This window comes from Mercenaria mercenaria, chromosome 3, assembly GCF_021730395.1.
Source record: "Mercenaria mercenaria strain notata chromosome 3, MADL_Memer_1, whole genome shotgun sequence".
Lineage (NCBI taxonomy): Eukaryota > Metazoa > Mollusca > Bivalvia > Venerida > Veneridae > Mercenaria > Mercenaria mercenaria.
In genome coordinates, this window is record NC_069363.1 from 10,536,020 (window position 1) to 10,558,238 (window position 22,219).

Genomic DNA, 22,219 nt, shown 5'->3' on the forward strand with positions numbered 1-22,219 from the left:
ATTAAAATGGGTTATCTAGAACAATGAAGTACTGGTCAAAACTTGATCATACATTTTGAGCAATGGTAAACTTGGTGAGCGATACAGGGCATCATGGCCTGTTGTTTCTCCTTAATGGTCAAAGTTATTGCTTTAAAACTTTGTGTAGTTATTCACCATTAAAAGCTGACTCTGCACAGCAAGTACCTTAAATCTACATTGCTTTTAGCAAGAGTTATGGCCTTTGGACTTTGAAATCATGGGTTTAGGAACAATATTTCTATATACAAGTAAAAAATCAGATGAGTGTCTGAACCCGCAAGGTGGTGCTCGTTTATAAGTTTGGGTAGCTGATGTTGGCATATACATTTAAAGATGTGGTATTTCTGCTCAAATATTCAAACCTGTTAATTGAATGACAGGATAAGCAAATGTTTAGTCTGATTGAATCTCACTTAATGTTATGGCATTGCAGGTAAAAACTACCTGGTAGTAGTGTTGGGAAAAGATCAAACTAGTAATGTTGGGTATCATGATTTACAATTTTATACAGTGTATCATATAATTTTGGTCTGTACTACAGTACCTACTGTGATCTTTGCCAGCAAAAAAAGTTTGTTTCAACGTTCATGATGGAAATTATGCAAGATATCATTTTTTAACAGCAGATAAAAACACATATTTGAGTACCCAAACACATGCTTGTGAACATGATTTGTATTACTTGTATTACACTACAGTTAACAAAAAACACTTGTAAACTTTTCCCACAAACAAGTCTAGTGATGGTCATGAGACTGTGTAAAAAGGAAGTAAATTTAGCTATTTTTCATTTCTGTAATACCAAATGTATTATATCTTTAAATTTGGTGAAATAGATGGAAGTAGGGAACAAGGACAGACACTCCTTCACAAACTATAAAGATACTAAGACTTGTGTGACAATTTTAATACTGCATGTACCAGTATCAGAGTTCACACAGACCTTGAAAAGTCCTTGAATTTGATGCTTGTCCTTCAAAACTCCTTGAAAATGACTAAAATCCTAAACAAGTATTAATTAATTTTTTGTTTTATTTTTTAAAACAACAAATAACAATATTCTCATTTATTTTCTAAAGGACATTTGTGAATGATTATATCACCATGGATACCTTTATTGTAAGTTTTGTACACATCAATAATAAAATTGAGGACTGGTTTGATGTTTGATTTACAGTCAAACGTATCTGTGAAGATCACTGATGGGTTATAACCAACAGAAAAGGTCTTTATTAACACTGTCTCATAACAGATATATTTGAACTGTTTGTAAAATACATGCAAACAGCCTTATCAAGAAAAGAAAATACTGATCTCTGAAGGCAGGTTGTGGACTTTAGTAAAGTTTTGACTGTTTGTGATTTATTATATTCATCTTTCAGAAAAAGGCCAACCGAGAGCTCATTGAAGGCAAAGAATGTGATGTGTGGACAATGGTAGACAAAGAGGGTCATAAGACAAACGAGTACACAATGTGGGTCTCGCCTGAAACAAACTTTCCTGTGCGATATGAGATGATGGGTTTTGATTCCCTTCTTGGTTCCCATTTTGACAAATATGTCATAGATTATTCTGATTACAATACATCTCCCATACCAGAATCAGTCTTTGAGACTCCATCCAGTAAGTACACACAAAATGTTTTAAAGTACAGTATGTGTTGAAAGACTAGATTTGAGAATACTGAGAGCTATTCTACTCACTGGGTGTTACACCTTGGTTAGAGTTTTGCAAGATCATATCTCAGGAACTATTGCATACACTGGATTAAACCTACTGAAATAATTAGTTTGATAACTCTTGTTTATATTCAGTTCTAAGAATATCCCTTTTTCAAGTTAGAAAATTCTGTGCAAGTTTTGCTTGCAATTTTATATTGAGCTAAATCTTGTTTGAAATTAATTCAGGTCATTGCCTTTGTTTGGTAAAGTCTTCTTTATTGCCATTATAAAATTCAAATTTGTAATAAACACAGTTAGGTCAGTGTTGCAAAGTTATGGTCCATGTTTCACTTTGAGGGTTTCAAACAGTCAAGCAACAGCTTGTGTATTTCTTTGATTTTTTAGCTCACCTGTCACATAGTGACAAGGTGAGCTTTTGTGATCACCCTTCGTCCGTCGTCTGTGCGTGCGTGCGTCAATAATTTCTTTTCTGCACGATAGTGGTTTCATTTATGATTTTATTTTAACCAAACTTGCACACAACTTGTATCACCATAAGATCTTGGTTCCTTTCTTGAACTGGCCAGATCCCATTATGGGTTCCAGAGTTGTGGCCCCTAAAAGGGCCAAAATTAGCTATTTTGACCTTGTCTGCACAATAGCAGCTTCATTTACGATTTTATTTTAACCAAACTTGCACACAACTTGTATCACCAAAAGATCTTGGTTCCTTTCTTGAACTGGCCAGATTCCATTATGGGTTCCAGAGTGATGGCCCCTGAAAGGGCCAGAATTAGCTATTTTGACCTTGTCTGCACAATAGCAGCTTCATTTATGATTTGAATTTAATCAAACTTGCACAAAACTTGTGTCACCATAAGATCTCAGTTCTTTTTTTGAACCGGCCAGATCCCATAATGGGTTCCAGAGTTATGGCCCCTGAAAGGGCCAAAACTAGCTATTTTGACCTTGTCTGCACAATAGCAGCTTCATTTATGATTTGATTTTAACCAAACTTGCACACAACTTGCATCACCACAAGATCTTGGTTCCTTTTTTGAACTGGCCAGATTCCTTCATGGGTTCCAGAGTTATGGCCCCTTAAAGGTCCAAAATTGGCTATTTTAGCTTTTGCAGCCATATAGAGACTTCATTTTTGGTTTTATTTGATACAAACTTCCAAAATATCTTCAACAACAATAAATCTTGGATTCGATGACAAATCAGATCCAATCGTAGGTTCCAGAGTTATTTTATATCTGATTACCTCCCCTGATTGTAATCAAAATGGGTTTATATAAGTAAGTACTTATCGGGCTTATTTGAAATTTCATTATTGTCATTAGTTGGACTGAGCCAATCAGGGTAGATAACTATGGACTGATTTTATGTCAAATTACCTCCCTTTATTTCAAATTAAAATGGGTATATCTCCGTAACTAATGAAGATACTGATCTGAAATTTCATTTATGTCAACAGACAGATTTATTTGGCAGATCCTTCTTTTGTTCACGTACAATAATTTTATTTTTTTTTAATTACTTCCCTTTTACGTTATTATAAATAGCTTATTTTGAGTGACTTTTTTATTATTGGCCATAGGGAAAAACCGAGACCACTTTCCTGTGGTACAACATGGATGGTACCTCCAATTTTTAGGTGTATTTTGACATATCTGTACCTTGTAAGAATTTTTTTTTTCTTTTTGGTTAAATTTCTTCCCTTTGTTGTTCCTGTCCTTTGGACTTAGATATTTTTCCTGAGGACCTTCTTGTCCTCAAGTGCAGTGATAACAGGTGAGCGATATAGGGCCATCATGGCCCTCTTGTTTATGCTATTCCCTGCTGAAGGACTGATCAATTACTCTGTCTGCTGAACTCTCCTGTAAATGAAAAGAGCCAGTATTAAATAGAAATGCCTTTCTTTTACTATTCATTCAGATGGCATCTTGTGTAAGAGCTTTGACTGTGACTAAAACTCATAGTGGTCATTTGCAAGTAATTCTAATCCAGCAACCTAAACCACTCAGTCATAGGGAAGGCCACCTTTATAGAGGTTACTTATTAATTAAAGTACAGTGGAACATCCGAAAACCGGACCTTCTAAAAACCGGAAACCTTTGAAAACCGCACGAAACTCACAGTCCCGTTTTTTTTCCTTCTTATTTTTATATATTTTTAACTTCTGAAAACTGGAACTTCTGAATTCTGAAAACCGGACGATTTTTGAAGGACCGTTTATATTTTAACACTAAAATTAACTTCCGAAAACCGAACAGCAAAATATTTGCTGGATTAAAAGTGCCACCTGTCTTTAACATATTGTTAATCCAGAAACGCCCGTGGCAAGTTGTCAACATGTTCTTTTGTTTATCACAATGATCATTTGATGCAAAAGTAAAGAAATAAGCAGCGATTACTCTAATTTGTTTTCAGTTTATGAAAAGTGATGATTCAAATATCTTACGTGTTGAAAACTTTCTTAATGTTTGAATAAAAGAAAGATTGATGATTTAATTGATTTAGTTACACCAGTTAAACTATGCATTATCAACATTGATTAAATATTGACGACTCGGGCACTAGAGATGGTAAAATGTTAGTGGAAAATGTTTGAGTAAATGCTATTATTGTTTTATTTACAAAAATGGAAATTTATTATACATACTTGATTATCCTTAATGTTTGTAATTTATTAATTCATTAATTATTTATCAGTTAATTAATCTTAATATACAAACTTATACAATTATAAAAGATAATAATCTCCTTCATCATACGTGTAAGAAAACATTACTCTTGTACACCACGTCCACTTTGCCTGCAAACTTCCAAACTTCTGAATTCCGGAAACTTCTAAATACCGAACTTTTAGGCTGGTCCGGAGGTCCTGCTGTTTTCGGAAGTTACACTGTATTAATACCCACTGAGTCCAGCTGTGGAATCTCGACAGATAGCAGACTTGTACGAATAGCATTTTCTTTTTCAATAGATTTAACACACACAGTCTGTGACAATATTATTATTTTGATAAAGTGAATTCAAACATTTTCAAGAGTCACCTTTGGTATAAAAAATGTAGACATCTATTATTTATGATAGAATACATGTGCTTTAATAAAAGCCTGTATAAGGGCAATCTAATGCATAATATTTTCCAAGATATGTCTGTTTATAGGTATTACCTGTGGGGACTTCCCGGGACCTGGAGATTCAGTGCACAGGGTTCTTAATAACCCTATACATGAATTTGTGAATAACCATGACAGCCATATTGTTGAGATGTTTGAGCAGTTTAAGAGCACACATAAACCGGTTTATGCTCACGACAAAGAGCATGCTCAAAGATTACACAACTTCAGACAGAACGTCAGGTAAGTAATGCATATGGTGTTGACTTTAGATAGTTTGCCACATCTGCAGGGGCCTCCTTGGCTGAGTTGTTAAGGTAACTGATTTTGAATCTCTTGCCCCTTTCTGTGTGGGTTCAAGCCTCACTTAGGGCATTGAATTCTTCATGTGAGGAAACCATCCTGCTGCCTTAAGGAAGGTCGATGGTTCTACCCAGGTGCCGGCTTGTGATGAAATAATGCACTGAGGGGCATCTTGGGTCTTCCTTGCACCATCAGAGCTGGAAAGTCGCCATATGACCTATAATTTTATTGGTGCGAAGTTAAACCCAACAACTGCATCTGCAAGAGGATGTTTTTCTTTGAAAAGTTGCTTTTACAATTAATCATCATGATAATCGCACACGCAATTTTCTGTGAAGAAGTGTGTGTACTCTGAAGTTTTATATTGTTGGCAAAAATGGCTATTTTATGGAGATATGAATTTATGGATGTGGACTTCTGTTGGTAAAAGGAATGGGAATTTTATTTGTTTGTTGCAGTTTATTACATGGACTAGCACAGCCATAAAATCCACAAAAAATATTCATTTGAATATTAATGATTTCACAGTATGTTGTTTTGCGCATATTGGTCAGTCAGTAGGTTGGTTAATCTCTCTTTTTGCTTAGTAAGTTGAGAATACTTTCGACAGCAGGGGTAAAACTTCCATGGATAATTGTCTTAGGTTTAGGCTCAGTATACCAAAGGTCATGGTCACAGTAATTTATAAACTGCAAACATTTTCTGATCAGTAACTGGGAGAATTCTTAGAGCTAAGGCCATTGAGCGTCGTGGGATAATTGCCTGTGGTTTGTGTATGTGACTTTTTGATATCTGTTGTTATGCTAGACAAGGACAAGGACTTTATTCAAGTATGCATGTGAAAGTGTTTGTACTTTGACTTCCTGTGTTATTTTCTTACAAAGATTACACATTTCTAGTACATTGTATATCTGTTTGTTTAATAAGTAGATAATATACATGTACGCATCATCACTTGATGTCCCACTAAATCTTTTTGAGAACATCTGGATCATGATATCATAACCTACTATAAAGGGTTCAGTAAGATAATATTACACTTTGGCCTTGAATTGTGATGAAAATAGACATTACTACTCATTTAGTGTCTGATGGTATTTCATTTCATCTCTGGTCTAAAAAAGTTGTATGTTTCTTTAAACAAAGCATGGTATTAAATGTTGAAACATTCCAGTATATGCATTATGAATATTCAAATGCAGTTTCAAATTTAAATATTAATTACAAAAATATTTATTTGTCTTTCTTTCCCTTTATCCAACTTCCAACTTAGTTGTGTTACCAGTTTCAACCAGGTTTTCAAAAAATGTGGTTATTAGATTGGTAAATGTCATCGGGCAAGCTGGCAGGCTTGCCTACAGGTGGCCTCAAACTTGGTTTCCGCACATTGACTTCAGATAGGAGTGACCGATTGCAGTGAAAGTTGGTATATGGGTAGCTTGGGATTTGATATGAGGTCACTAAGATCAAGGTCAAGGACACCACTTCTAAAAATACAAAAATAGTTTACCCTCAATAACTTTAGTCATAACTGACATGTGGCAATGAAAATTGGTACATGTAGGCATGTTAGCTTTTATGGGGAGGAACTTGGAATTGCATAATTATGTGTTACAAGGATCAAGATTTAGAAAAAAAAGTTTCCATTCAGTTTTGATATTTCAGATATATCCATTCCAAGAACAGACAGGGTCTCACATTTAAACTTGCTGTCAATCACCTAGCAGATAAATCTTCAGAAGAATTGAAGTTACGAAATGGATACAGACATACACCAGGTGATCATGGTGCACAGGTTTTCGATAAATCCACTGTTGACCCAAATGATGTACCAGCCACAATAGACTGGAGAATTCTTGGTGAGTGAAGAGGCTTATCGTAAACTTAAGAAATAATGTGCAGAAAAATCATATTTTAACTTTATTAATACACGATTAAGAGGTTTATATCCAGAGTGAACTTTTCTGGCAACATATAACTGATTTTGAGTGTAAGAGATTAATTTTCCCTGAGTTTATGGTTGTGTTATCCACAAAATTCGGGTAAATAAAAAATAATCATATATAGTTTTTATCTTTCATATTAAAAATCTACAAAATTAACCCCACCAAAATATAGTCTTTTTTGTCAAAACATTTAAAACAATTGCCACTGAAAGTAAATAAATTCACAGTATATGTTCTGTGCATAATGCAAAACCTTCCAGACTACCTCATTTCCTTACTACATTTTTATATTTTGTAAGTATTGTGTTACATGTTAGCAGTACAAACTGTGAACAGAGACTACCTAAGGAGAGGACAACTGTAAGCTAATATAGCTTTCTGTCCAATTCCTGAAATGTTGTATTGTAAATATTTCACGATTTTCTGAATAAAAATATGTTTAAACTAACAGAGACTACCTGGGTATAAAAACTACTAATCTCTTCCAATTTAAACATATACAGTGCATTCTTACTCCAGATAAAGACCTTCTGCCAGTTATGACTAATTTTACTTTCCTCAAGATAGTCTTTATGGACAGGTTTGACTGTATTTCAATTAATCATCAGTTCATTAAAACAAGCTCTGTCTCTCAGTGCATATTAAAACTTGACAAAGCCTGATTTTGGAGAATCCATCAGTTCCACAAGGAGTCTTGTTTAAAATGTTATTTCCAGTATCTTCAAATAATAAAATGTTTGTATTTGCCCCAGTAAATTTATATTTTAATGAGCTTGTGTTTTCTGTCATGATATTTTGTTGGCTTCATTTAAAAGGTTCTTAAACCAGGTTTTTGTGCTAGCAGGACCAGCTTTTTAAGGTCAGAATTTGGTAAAGCAAGAGTTTTTGACTGGCAATGAAGCCATCTTTCCTTCCAGGAGCTGTAACAACTTTTGTGTAGGAAAGTTAATTCTTACTTGTAGGGACAAGGTAAATCAAAGCTAGAAATATAGCTGTGCTTTAAGGTTTACTCATTGCTGTTATGTGCAAATTCAAATTCTGTAGAAAAACCATCTTTAACCTTTCAAAATGGACCAACTTACTGTAAAATCAGATAATTTCATCAGGTCAAAGAGTTTGATATTTTTCAAATTGGAACTGGTGTGCTTGGTAGAATATTCACAATATCTGGCCAATTTTTGACACATATAGGACTGTTTGTTACAATAAAAACACTTTCACAGGTTTTATTTTCATTTATACTCACAGAAAAATAACTTCTGTTATAACTGTACTGTATACACTTATTGAATAGCTTACTTAGGTCAGTAGTAAAATCCTTAAATCTCAGCTTTTGACTGGCAAGCCATTTAATAAATGATTTACTGTATTACTGCACATCTGAAAAAGATTTTCACAGCTTAGATTTCAAATTTTAACTTTTTAGCACAACAAACACTCTGTCTTTTATATAGACTGGTTATATAGCACAAAGTGTGAACTGGTGGTTTATATAAGGAGTCATGTAATAATAACAAATGTTGTTTCACCACATACAGGAGCTGTAACACAAGTGAAGGATCAGGGTGTTTGTGGTTCATGCTGGAGTTTCGGTACAGTTGGTGCTATAGAGGGCGCTTATTTTGTTAGGTACGGCGAACGAGTGAGATTCTCCCAGCAACAATTGATCGATTGTTCATGGGGAGAGGGAAATAACGCCTGTGATGGGGGCGAGGATTTTAGGTAAGTTTAATAACAGTCTAGCTCAGTAATACTGAAAATTTCATCAAGCACTTTGAGAATCATGCCACTTGTCTACGGCGTGATATTCCAGTGAGGCAGCACTATAAAGTTGGGCATTGTGCTCACTGCTACAAGTAGACACCGTCGTTTAAATAACTGAAAAATTGTTGAAAAAGACATTAAACCTGAACACACACACACACACACTCATATTTTGCCAGTTTATGAAATACTGTGTTTCATCAGTGAAATACACTGCGAACAATATAGTTTTTGCTATTTTTATGCCCCCACCATAAAATGGGGGTGGGGGGCATATGGTGTTACCCCTGTCCGTGTGTGTGTTTGTTCGTGTGTTTGGGAAAGTGTGGTGTTCATGTCTTGGCCATAACTTTGACATGCATGGTCCGATTTCAGAATATTTTCACAGAGATGATAAGCATGGATAGACGATGTGTTATGCGCAAAAACCATTTCACTAGCTATAAGGTCAAGGTCACAGTTCTTGATTGAACTTAGCCAATTTTCACCATATATACAGAATAGTAAATTTTGTGGTTTTCCGACAATATTTTTTTTGGGGGGGGTGGTTGTAAATAAATAGGGCCAAGGGTCCTTCTTTTAGTTTGTGAGCAGTACCATGCCTGTGACCTTTCTCATTTTGCAGGGGCATGGTCCATGTCGGTGACACATTTCTAGTTTTGTTTGTTTATTTTTCAGCAATTTCCATGAAATAAAAAAAATGTAATCAGCGAATACAGATTGCCTGACTTTTCTGTGAGATATATTCCTTTTTAATGAAAAACAAACAGACGCCCTCTGTTAACTTAAAATTTCACTCTGGATGTGACAGAGGCAGAGGAAGTTTAATTAGTCACACCCTACCAAAACTTGGTTATTTTAGAGATCTTTTACTTCAGAAGAATGCAACAAGATTATTTAAATAATGAACAAAACTGTAGATATTGTGTACCAGTAGCAGTTTAATAATTTTAGAAACAACTTATTCATATTTTACTGCTAAGTTTATACTTCAGACTTTGGAAATGATTAATCTAGATGTGGGGAACAGGACCCTTGTTTCATTTTAGGAGTTCTCAGATATGCAGTGCACATGAAATTGATCTGGTATCTTTGCTAAGGGTCGCAAAATGGTCACCCACCAAAATTTAAGATGGTGCACAACCAAAAGTTTAAACTTTCGTCAAAATATATAATTGAAAACTTCATTTGATGTTTTCCAGTGTCCCCTTAGACTGTATAGTTGTTGTAACATTATTTTGGGTTTCTCTTAATGTGAGAAATGATTGACTCTTTTATCTTTAGGTCATACATGTATATAATGAAGCATGGTGGATTGACAAGTGAGGAGATTTATGGCCAGTATTTGGCTCAGGTAAATCCATCTTCTGATTTTCTAGTAACAGTGAAAAGCTACAGTACATGCATCTTGTTTCTAGTGTATTTGTTTAGTAGAACTAAATTATGAGCATAACAGTTACATAAACAGTTATAGCCAACAGGGCTTTGAGATCAGTATTACAACTACATTAAATTTTGTAGTTTGTGTATTTAACCCCTTATACCGTTTCCATTCAATTCAAATAAAACTTTGAATACATGGTCACCATGTTCAAAGTGGACATGCACATTATGTTTGCACTTTCTTGTCCGATTATTTTTCGTAAGCTATGGCTATGTATTACATTTACTTGGGATCTTCTTATCAGTCTTGTTAAAACCTGGATGTTGGTTACTATGACTCTCATGCTGTAAATAATGCCACAACAAACTTCATGTAGGAGTGATATCTGTATTTGTTTTTAGCTCACCTGAGCCAAAGGCTCATGGTGAGCTTTTGTGACCGCTCAGTGTCCGTCGTCCATCGTGTGTCCGTCAACATTTTCTAAAAAAATTGAATTCCATATAGAACTCTGGTTGCCATGGCAACCAAAAGGAAAAACTTTAAAAATCTTCTTGTTCAAAACCACAAGGCCTAGGGCTTTGATATCTGGTGTAAAGCGTTAACTAGTGGTCCTCTACCAAAATTATTCAAATTATCCCCCTAGGGTCAAATATGGCCCCGCCCCGGGGGTCACATGGTTTATATAGACTTATATAGGGAAAACTTTGAAAATCTTCTTGTCCAAAACCACAAGGCCTAGGGCTTTGATATCTGGTGTGTAGCATCATCTAGTGGTCCTCTACCAAAATTGTTCAAATTATCTCCCTAGGGTCAAATATGGCCTGCCCCGGGGGTCACATAGTTTATATAGACTTACATAGGGAAAACTTTGAAAATCTTCTTGTACAAAACCACACAGTCTAGGGCTTTGATATCTGGTGTGTAGCATCATCTAGTGGTCCTCTACCAAGATTTTTCAAATTATTCCTCTAGGGTAAAATATGGCCCTGCCCCAGGGGTCCCAAGTTTTACATAGACTTATATAGGAAAAAAAGTTTAAAAATCTTCTTCTCTGAAACCACAATACCTAGACCTTTGATATTTGGTTTGTAGCATTGTCTTATGGTCCTCAACCAAAATTCTTCAAATTGTACCCCTGGGGTGAAAAGAGGCCCTGCCCTGGGGGTCCAAAGTTTTATATAGACTTATATAGGAAAAAAAATTAAAAATCTTCTTGTCTGAAACCATATGACCTAGGCTTTTGATATTTGGTATGATGCATTGTCTAGTAGTCGTCTACCAAAGTTGTTCAAATTATGCCCCTGGGGTTAAAAGAGGCCCCACCCTAGGGTCACTTAGCTATTATGTGAGTTATATAGGAAAAATACTTAAAAAATCATCTGATCCTGTTTATAAGACTGTTTAATTATAATTACCAGATGACCCCAAGTAATATGATGTCACTTGACTGTGACCTTGACCTACTGACCTACTTTCCTGTTTTTAGCTCACCTGAGCACAAAGTGCTCAGGGTGAGGTATTGTGATCGCTCACCGTCCGGCGTCCGTCCGTCCACACTTTCCTTTAAACAACATCTCCTCCTAAACCAACAGGCCAATTTTGATGAAACTTCACAGAGATGTTCCTTGGATGGTCTTCTTTGAAAATTGTTCAAAGAATTGAATTCCATGCAGAACTCTGGTTGCCATGGCAACCGAAAGGAAAAACTTTAAAAATCTTCTTCTCAAAAACCAGAAGCCCTAGAGCTTAGATATTTGGTGTGAAGCATTGCCTAGTGGACCTCTACCAAGTTTGTTCAAATCAGGACCCCGGGGTCAAAATTGACCCCGCCCCAGGGGTCACTTTATTTTACATAGGAAAATCTTAAAAAATCTTCTTCTCAGAAACCAGAAGCCCTAGAGCTTAGTTATTTGACATGTAGCATTGCCTAGTGGACCTCTACTAAAGTTGTTCAAATCATGACCCCCCCGGGGTCAAAATTGACCCGCCCCAGGGGTCACTTGATTTTACATGATTCTATAGGAAAATCTTCAAAAATATTAAAAAATAAACCAGAGGCCTAGAGCTTAGATATTTGGACATGTAGTATTGCCTATGGACTTCTACAAAACATTGTTCAAATCATGACCCCCCGGGGTCAAAATTGACCCCGCCCAGGGGTCACTTGATTTTAAAGGAAAATCTTCAAACATTTTCTAAAAATAAACCAGTAGCCTAGAGCTTAGATATTTGGCATGTAGCATTGCCTAATAGACTTCTACAAAAAAAATTTCAAATCATGACCCCCGGGATCAAACTGACCCCGTCCCATGGGGTTACTTGATTGTACATAGAAAAATCTTCAAAATTTTCTAAAAATAAACCAGAATGCCTAGAGCTTAGATATTTGACATGTAGCATTGCCTAGTGGACCTCTACAAAATTTGTTCAAATCATGACCCCCGGGTTCAAATTGACCCTGTCCCATGGGGTTACTTGATTGTACATAGGAAAATCTTCAAAATTTTCTTAAAATAAACCAGAAGGCCTAGAGCTTAGATATTTGACATGTAGCATTGCCTAGTGGACCTCTACAAAATTTGTTCAAATCATGACCCCCGGGGTCAAAATTGACCCAGCCCCAGGGGTCACTTGATTTTATATAGGAAAATCTTAGATATTTGATATGTAGCATTGCCTATTAGACTTCTACAAAATTTGTTCAAATCATGACCCCCGGGATCAAACTGACCCCATCCCACGGGGTTACTTGATTGTACATAGAAAAATCTTCAAAATTTTCTAAAAATAAACCAGAAGGCCTAGAGCTAAGATATTTGACATGTAGCATTGCCTAGTGGACCTCTACAAAATTTGTTCAAATCTTGACCCCCAGGGTCAAATTGACCCAGCCCCAGGGGTTACTTGATTGTACATAGGGAAATCTTCATAAATTTGCTAAAAATAAACCAGAAGGCCTAGATCTTAAAGCTTTAGCTAAGAAATTTGTTCAAGCAAGCAACTCTACTCAGGTGAGCGATATAGGGCCATCATGGCCCTCTTGTTTAAGATACAGCCTTGAAATTTTGATGACATACACAGTTTTGCACACCAATCGTAAAACTGAATTTCATTGACCATGAATATGACCTACTGACTTTCTTAATATTTTATCATCAGTTTGACATTTGAAACATGTAGCTCATATTACACAGGTGAGCGATCCAGGGTTATCATGACCCTCTTGTTTTATTATTGTTTATTTTTTAGTTAAATATGTAGATTCAAATGCAAATTGAACAAAGCACAAATAGAAACAGTTTTTAAGTCGAATTTCAGTTTTTACCACTTTTGTGAAAAAATCTTGAAATTTCCAGCAGATACTGAGATCACTGCTTTTGAACAGATCTAACAAAGAAAATAAAGTGCCACACACATTTCTCATGTCCAGAAGCAAACAAGTTGTTCCAGTTTTCCAATTGACTGTTAACTGCTCCATAAAAATTGTGATGTTATGACATTCCTGTTTTGCTTTGATCGTTACTTTGAATTATGGTACATCATTTGTTTCTGCTCGCCTCAAAACAACTCATAGTTTAATTTTTATCTCTTATATAGTCTTATTTAAACAGAAAAGGTAGTTCAGACAGTTTTTGTAAATGTTCATTATTTGAATATGCCATAGATTTTTAAGAAGTTTATACTCTGGTCACATGAACATTTTGGACCAATGAAATTTCTTGAAACAAAGTTGGAAATATTTACAAATAATGTCAATATATATAATATTATTAAGAAAATGGTGTTTAAAATACAGTAATTTCTTTATTTTGTCTCTTACATTATTTGTAATGGTATGCAAGAAAAATAATCTCTCATTAGTCGTGGTTATCAATGGGAATATCCAGCTTTCAGGGTAACTGTCCCCATGAGCCTCATTACTACCAAAACAGTTACCTTGAAGTCATATTCCCACCTGCACCTACATCTGATTGTAATAGTAAATCTGTTTCTTAGTTGTAGCATGTTTATATACATCTAAAAGCGAATAACTTTTGGAAAAGCTCACATACGATATTTGTTACCAGTATACTGTTTAAAAATATTGGACTCTTACCAAGTTTAGTGTCTAATTTGTGTTTCTCCAAGAAAAATTATCTAACTGGTTTTCAGGATGGTTACTGTCATGATGATAAAGTAGCATCCATGGTGAAGTTGACTGGTTACACAAATGTGACAGCTTTTGACCAAGAGGCCTTGACTTTCGCCATAGCAACCAAAGGACCAGTCTCTGTTGCCATTGATGCTTCTCATAAATCTCTCTCCTTTTACTCTGATGGGGTTTATTATGAACCAGAATGTGGTAAGTTCAGACAAACTTTCAGTGTCCCTCATTGCTGTGTGTTTGAATCCTTTTGGGGCGTAAAAATCTTGTATGAGATGAAGTCATCCTGCTGGCTTGCGGAAGGTTGGCAGTTCTATCCATATGCCACCCAGATAGGCATCTGGGTCTTCATCTGCCATGAAAAAAGTGGAAAGTCACCATATTACCTTAAATTGTGCGGTTTGGAGTTAAAAACATCTTCAGTGTTAATTTTTGACACTGGTTTAGGTTTTTGGCAAAAAATGTTGATAAACAATAGGTTGATATTTCACGACATGTAAATTTGCAAATAGAAATTATGTTGTACTGAATATCTGTTGAAAATAGTCTGTAAAATGTAACCAAGTTATATGACATAATTACTCAGTACATTTAAGATTTTAGATATAGATAAAATTTAAGTTAAAATTTGAATTGATAAATACTTATTAGTCCCCTACCAGTGTATTTCCATAAGATATCAATATTATGACCTCTGTCCATCCACTAGACTATCTGTCCTTTCATTACAAAAAGTGGATCCAGTGATAATTTTTCCTTCTTCGAAGGCATTTAAATCATTGCGGAGCAATACTGCTTTATCCAGATAACCCATAACAAGGTATTCATGAGTAAATGCTTTACTTTGCTAGATCCAGATATAAACTACCTTTATACATCATTCTAAAAATATCTGAGGGTGGTATTAGGATCTTTTTGTATTTTTAGCTGTGTTTAGGGTCTGGGGTCCGTACGTCGTCTGTCTGTTCATCCACACTTTACATCAAACAACATCTCCTCTGAAATTGTTATGTTATTTCAGGAAATCAACCAGATCAGTTAGACCATGCTGTGTTGGCTGTTGGTTATGGTGAAATTGATGGACAGAAATACTGGCTGATCAAGAACTCCTGGTCAACGTACTGGGGTAACGATGGCTATGTTCTCATGTCACAGAAAGATAACAACTGTGGAGTTGCAACGGCACCAACTTTTGTTACTGTTGGATAATTTTGTACATCTAATTTGTTGCCACATTCAAGAAAAATTACAAAAAAAAATTAAGTGACCTACATGTTCATTGTGTTTTCAAAATTAGAATATAACCTGTATGAATTTCCTTTTCTACAAATTTCACTATGTATAATTATATTTATGTTAATTAATGTGCCATCTGTTGTATTTAAATGCCTTTCTTACAATTTCTATTGTACATTAAAGGTCGATTCCTCCACTATTTTCACATCAAAGAGTTTTGAGCTAAGTCAGAAAAAAACTTCTGTACAAATATACAATGCCTAATAGACTGTACACTTAATGAGATTGATAAATAAAGATTTACATTCCATAACGTACTAACCAATGGGTGTGCTTTTTTAATATGAATGTTTAAATCTGTTTATGGTCACGTTTATCTGTTTTTGGATGCATCTGTCTGTTTCTGGACATGTCTGTGTTTTGAAATGCATGTATGGATAAAATTATTGTTTAACAAAATGGTAGAATTGCTTGCTTAATTACTTATTCATATTTGCAATTTTGCTATGATGTGTATTGTAACTGAACTTTTCTGATTCATATGAGATTATTCTTTATTATATGAGTTATAAATAAAATGATTTCCATTGGTCAGAAACTGATACATTTAACTCCAAGTAAATGTCATATTCAACGTTTTTTGGTTCTGAGAGCTAAGCATATCAATGTTTGATCCTTTCACTAAATCTAAATTTAGAACAAAAATGTATGCTTTCAATTTGAAATGTAACGCAGGAATAGTTGTATTGGATATGCTGTGATATTCATGGTAAGAAGGTAATATTGAAGTACATTTTGTATATTATTGCCTTGGTCAATATTGCCTTTATTTGATGATTTAATATCATATCATGTTAAAGTTTATGCAATCACTGTCAAAAATTGTATCTTGGTTGATATTTAATAAATACTGTTGATTATTCATATTTTTGTAGATCTTTCGACATTAAAAGTTATAATATTGTCTGTTTTTTAACTTTACTCCATTATTGTACTTATAAGAACTTTAAAGCTATATGAGCCGCACCATGAGAAAACCAACATAGAGCATTTGCAACTAGCATTGATCCAGACCAGCCTGCTCTGTCTGGTCAGGATCCATGCTGTTCACTTTCAAAGCCTATTGTATTTAGAGAAACCATTAGTGAAAGCATGGATCCTGACCAGAGTGCGCAGATGCGCAGCCTGGTCTGGATCCAAGCTGGTCACAAATGCACTATGTTGGTTTTCTCTTGGTGCGGCTCAAATGAAATTTGGTTTTTGTTTCCTTTCATGTTTTCCTCTGTATTTTAACTTTTCTGATTTTTTTTTAAATGTACAATCATGTTATTGTCATTATTGGATCATCAGCGTTTGTTAAGATTTTTGTTCATGTCCACTTCTTTTAAAAACCTATCGCTGTAGCAGTGAAACTTTATACACCTGTTTATCATCATAAAATGATTCAGTAAGCCAAGAACCATAACTCTCACTTGTATTGTGTCAAAATTATAACCCTCTATTTACTTGGAAAATTTCAATTTGTTAGTTAAAATTTTTGTTTAGGTCCATTTTTGAATACTTCAAGATTGATAGCTTTGAAATCCTGTAGACTTGTTAATTCTCCCTATATGAGTATTTTGCCTCATCCCCTTTATATGAGGGAATCATAAAATGTTATAATCCGTTAAATTATACTGATCAATTAGGCTGGTTCCCTGGCAGAATGGTTATTTTTCATAAATACCTATAATTTAGATATTTTCATGTGAGGGTTGTACAAACCATTCTGAACAGAAAAAGCCTGCTAAAGTTATTTCAACGAAAATGAAGAAAACATATATATGAGAAACACACGGACAGGAGCCAGTCTTTTGATCACTTTATCATATTTCTGATGCAGAGAGGTGTGCTGTTCCTGACAGAGAAAAGTTATGATTATATGAGAAAGGAATCAATTCTCCTATACACATATTTATTAAATGTGTGACCTGATCTTGACAAGTTCACATTCATTATTAGTCCACTACTGGTGGATCACTGAAGGGGACTATAGGAATGCCCTCCATCTGTCTGTCTGTCACATAACTTTATAACCATTAAAAGCATTGACTTCAAACTTGGCATGTAGTTAAATGACGATGAAACAATGTGCTTCAAGTTCAGAGCGTTTGAATTTGCTCTGTAGGTCAAAGTTCAAGGTCACAAATTGAGCAAAAAGGTCAAAACTATAAGTCATATTTTGTGTCCGGAGCATAGCTAAATAACCGTGCAAGGTATTGACTTCAAAATTGGCATGTAGGTAGGTGGTGATGAGACAATGTGCAAAATATATGAATCTGGTCTGTAGGCCAAAGGTCACAAATTGAGCGCAAAGGTCAAATCTGTCCATCATATTTCGTTTCCGAATTATAAATTAATAATAAATCAAGGAATTTACTTCAAACTTTATATGTTAGTAGGTAGCGATGGCATGATGTGCAGAGTGCTTAACTAAGGTGGTAGGTTAAAGGTCAAGGTCAAATCTGCCCATCATATTTCATGTCCAAAGCATAACTTAGAAATGTTAAAGGTAATGACTTGAAACTGGGAATATATGCAGGGGGCCTCTGTGGCCTAGTGGTTAAGGTCAGTGACTTCAAATCACTTGCTCCTTGTAGGTGTGGGTATGAGCCTCACTTGGGGCATTGAATTCTTCATGTGAGAAAGCCATTCAGCTGGCTTACAGAAGGACGGTGGTTCTACCCACAATAAATAATGCACGGAGGGGCACCTGGGGTCTTCCTCCACCATCAAAGCTGGAAAGTCGCCATATGACCTATAATTGTGTCGGTGCTACCTTAAACAAAATAAATAAATACATGGAATATAAGCTGGTGGTGATGAGAAGATATGTACAGACTGCAACAATCTACATTACAACCCCCACCCCTCAAAATAATCAGTATGAAACTTTTAAAAAAAATGAAACTTCTAATTTGTGTAAAAATAACTATATACTTAAAGGCCTAGATTCACTACTATATAAGTGTCCCCCCCCCAAATCCAATATACAACTCCCATCTTATCTGCTGCTTATCAGCGATTATTTAACAGTAATTGATTAGAGGGCAATTAGCACAACAGGGACCCCAACTAGACCATGAAGATGTGTGCAGTGGAGTTGAAAGAAATTAATTTTTCTTCAGTGAATGTGGAATGATGATAATAATAATTATTATTTTGACATTATATAGATGATAATAACTATTACTTTAATGTTATAATAATCATAATAATAATAATTATTATTATTATCATAATTATTATTATTATTATTATTATACTATATTACATATAGGATGATAAAAGATAAGTAATAATATTGAAAATAATAATGATAATAAAACACAAGTACAGTGAAAACTTCACAATTTCTTTGTGCTGACAAAAAAAATTAATATTAAATTATTGTGTTCCATCTATACTCAATTTTCATTTTCAGTATATTGCCAAAAGTGACTTCTTTCATGCTTTGCTTTGTAACTTTGAAATGCACATACTGTTTTTAATTTTAGACAAATGTTATCTAAAGTATTCTGCCAGCTTTAGATGAGTGAAAGTCACATTTTTCTGAAATATCACAATTCTCCAAACAGAATTTGAAAAAAATAAAAACTTACATACTTCTTTATGAAAGTTTCTCATTATTTTATTATTGTGAAAATAAGTTTCTGATTATTTTATTATTGTGTTTGATCAACAATATTTTTCTTTACATAGAAATGCCAAATAAAATCTAGTGTAACTTTAAATGTTATTAATTATTCATTAATTTAAAATAAATTACATTGTTTCACCTTCTCACTAACTGATACACTTGAAAGGTAGACTGACTCTCCAATAAACAATGACCCTTGTTTATTGGAACCATACTGTGATGGTCATTAGCCCCCAACTGTGCTGGTGAAGACAGAAATCCCTTGGCCCACTGCCAAAATCTAGGCCTTTAAACAGAACTACTAACAAACTATGATAATGTGGCAGTTGACCTCGATACAATCGACACTGTTTATTTTCTAATACAGGTAAATCCAATAATTGCTTTGCAATAGATTTATGACGGATTATCTTTGAACACCCCTGTACTTACTGGACTCAATTGCCACATAATCAAAGTTTATTAGTAGTATCTTATTAAAAATTATGATTCAGGTGATTACAAGTGAGGCACGCTGAACAAAGGGAGAGAAACCTGTTCGCGCTATCATTAAGTACGTCTGCTGTTATCTCCCTTACAACGCCGTATTTAATGTTTTCGCATACATTATTAAGCATATTTTTGATTGAATTTATGCCTATTTCTAAATTTCCATATTTACCATTTGGTTTCTTTTGTATCCCTGATTATATCGATATGAGTAACAGTGTATGCCGTTCCCATGTCTATTTTCATTCCATATTATTTTGAATTTATCGCAGGACATGGGTTTCTCTTTTATTTCTGCATATTCGACATAAACCGTTAAAATTTCATGAACCATGATGGGTTTTCAATTTAATCCATAGATAGTAGTTTCTCACTCTTAGAGAAATATTTTACTGCGTTGATCATGATTACGTCTTTCTCGGCTCTCTGAGATAACTTTTTTCTCATACGCTGCAGTCTCTGGAAAGTTGGTGCTCTATAAATCGTGTTTGTATACAAATCTGTTGTATACTGCTAAGACTGTGATCGGGTGATCTTCGCCCTGGATCTCCCATCGTGTTTTCTCCTTCACAGTCAGTAGGGCGAAAACATGATACAAGATCGCGAAAGCACGATGCGAAAAATATTGCGTTTTCGCGCTATTAATATCATGTTTTCACCCTACTCACAGCGAAGGCGAAAACACGACATTAATAGCGCGAAAACGCAATATTTTTAGCATCGTGTTTCACTTTATCGCAACGTGTCTTCGCTTTATCACAAGGTGTTTTTGCATCAATAATTATTATTGCATCGTGTTTTCGCAATTTTGCCCAACGGCGCAAAACCACGATGACCCTAACGGAACACCATAGTGAAAAGCTTGCAGTGACAAGCTGTTTAGTTACTTTTTGGTTCTGTGATATGCTAAACAAGAACATCAAATGGTCCTAGGTCGTTCACCTGAAAACAGCTTGATCATATTTAATGAATATCCTGCTTAAAATGTGACCCCTTTTGCATAGGCATTTGACCAAGGTGACCTAGTTTTTGACTCAACATGACCCATATTTGAACTCGACCTAGCTTACATCAAGACAAACATTCAGTTTGTAGCCCCTATTGCATTCACAAAGTTTTTCTTTGATTTTACTGGGTCACCTAGTTCTTGACCCCAGATGACCCCTATTTGAACTCGACCTAGATTTCATCAAAACATACATCCTGAACAAATTTCATGTAGATCAAGTGAAAAGTGCAGCCCCTATTGCATACACAAGGTTATTCTTTGATTTGGCCAGATGAGCTAGTTTTTGATCCAACATGACCCATATTTGAATTTGATCTAGACTTGATCATCAAAGCAAACATTTTGATCTAATTTCATAACATCCTGCTTAGAATGTAGCCCCTATTGCATACAGAAAGTTTTTCTTTGATTTGACCTAGTGGCCTAGCTTTTTATCCCAGATGACCCATATTTAAACTTGGCCTAGATTTTATTAATGCCATCATTCTGACTAAATTTCGTGAAGATAAATTGAAAAATACAGCCTCTATCGCATATGCAAGGTTTTCCTTTGATTTGACCAGGTGACCTAGTTTTTGACCCAACTGGTAGAACATGAATATATGTATTACAGAATCAAGAATAGTGACATGACAGTTTTTCTATGTTTGATGAAGATCCATGAAACAGTTTATCAGAAGAAGTCATATAAAAATGTTTCCTTTTTTAGCTCTAGCGATATCTAAAAGCGACCAAGCGGTTCCATTTTAAACAAATTTGACAGAGGACGGACCTTATAATTCTGCTATAGACCAATTTTATGAAGATCCATAAGCTGTTCGTGAGAAAAAGTCGTTTTAAAATATCTCCATCTTAAGCTCTATTGGCCCTTAAAAGGGACCAAGCTCTCCCTAGTCTGATAGAGAACCTTACAATGGCGCTATAGACCAAAATTAGTGAAGATCCATCAAGCTGTTTATGAGAAGTCGTTTAAAGGGGGTCCTATTTCTAGCTGTAGGGATCGAACACATCCATGAGTATAAACTTACGAAGTCCATTTATAATAACCTCGCGGCCATTTTAAACCACCAAATCAAACCTGATGGCAGACCAGCGGGAACTATCTAAGATGGCCGAAGGTAGAAAGTTTTTGGCGGATTATTTTTGAATGTTGACTTTAGCGCGCCTTGTTAATTTTAGCGGGACAAATCTTTCGCGCCTTTTAAATTTAAGCTGGGTGAATCTTTTTCCTTAACGTTTTTCAAATTTTTAAGCATAAGTCACATTAAAATTCTGTTTTTAACATTTTTCCATAAGTTTCATCTACAATTCCTTAAGGTCCTTTTAAAAGATTGTATTTCTTGTTGTAATTCATTACAGTTTTCATGATATTTCTCAAGAAGCAGTCAATAAAGTTTTGATTTGACTTGACATGATTGTTAGTTGTTTTCAGACTGAAACAATCTTTTGTTG

The 22,219-nt window shown here is 34.9% G+C and overlaps 1 protein-coding gene across 1 annotated transcript in view; it reads left to right on the forward strand.

Moving 5' to 3' along the window:
- Positions 1 to 16,553, forward strand: part of LOC123525469 (digestive cysteine proteinase 1-like) — a 28,325-nt gene extending 11,772 nt beyond the window's left edge. The window contains exons 4-10 of the mRNA XM_045304532.2: positions 1,404 to 1,644; positions 4,861 to 5,056; positions 6,782 to 6,975; positions 8,601 to 8,784; positions 10,111 to 10,180; positions 14,363 to 14,552; positions 15,376 to 16,553. Coding sequence (XP_045160467.1) covers positions 1,404 to 1,644; positions 4,861 to 5,056; positions 6,782 to 6,975; positions 8,601 to 8,784; positions 10,111 to 10,180; positions 14,363 to 14,552; positions 15,376 to 15,563 — 1,263 coding nt within the window. The 3' untranslated portion in view covers positions 15,564 to 16,553. The remainder of the gene's footprint in view (positions 1 to 1,403; positions 1,645 to 4,860; positions 5,057 to 6,781; positions 6,976 to 8,600; positions 8,785 to 10,110; positions 10,181 to 14,362; positions 14,553 to 15,375) is intronic.
- The last annotated feature ends 5,666 nt before the right edge of the window (positions 16,554 to 22,219 follow it).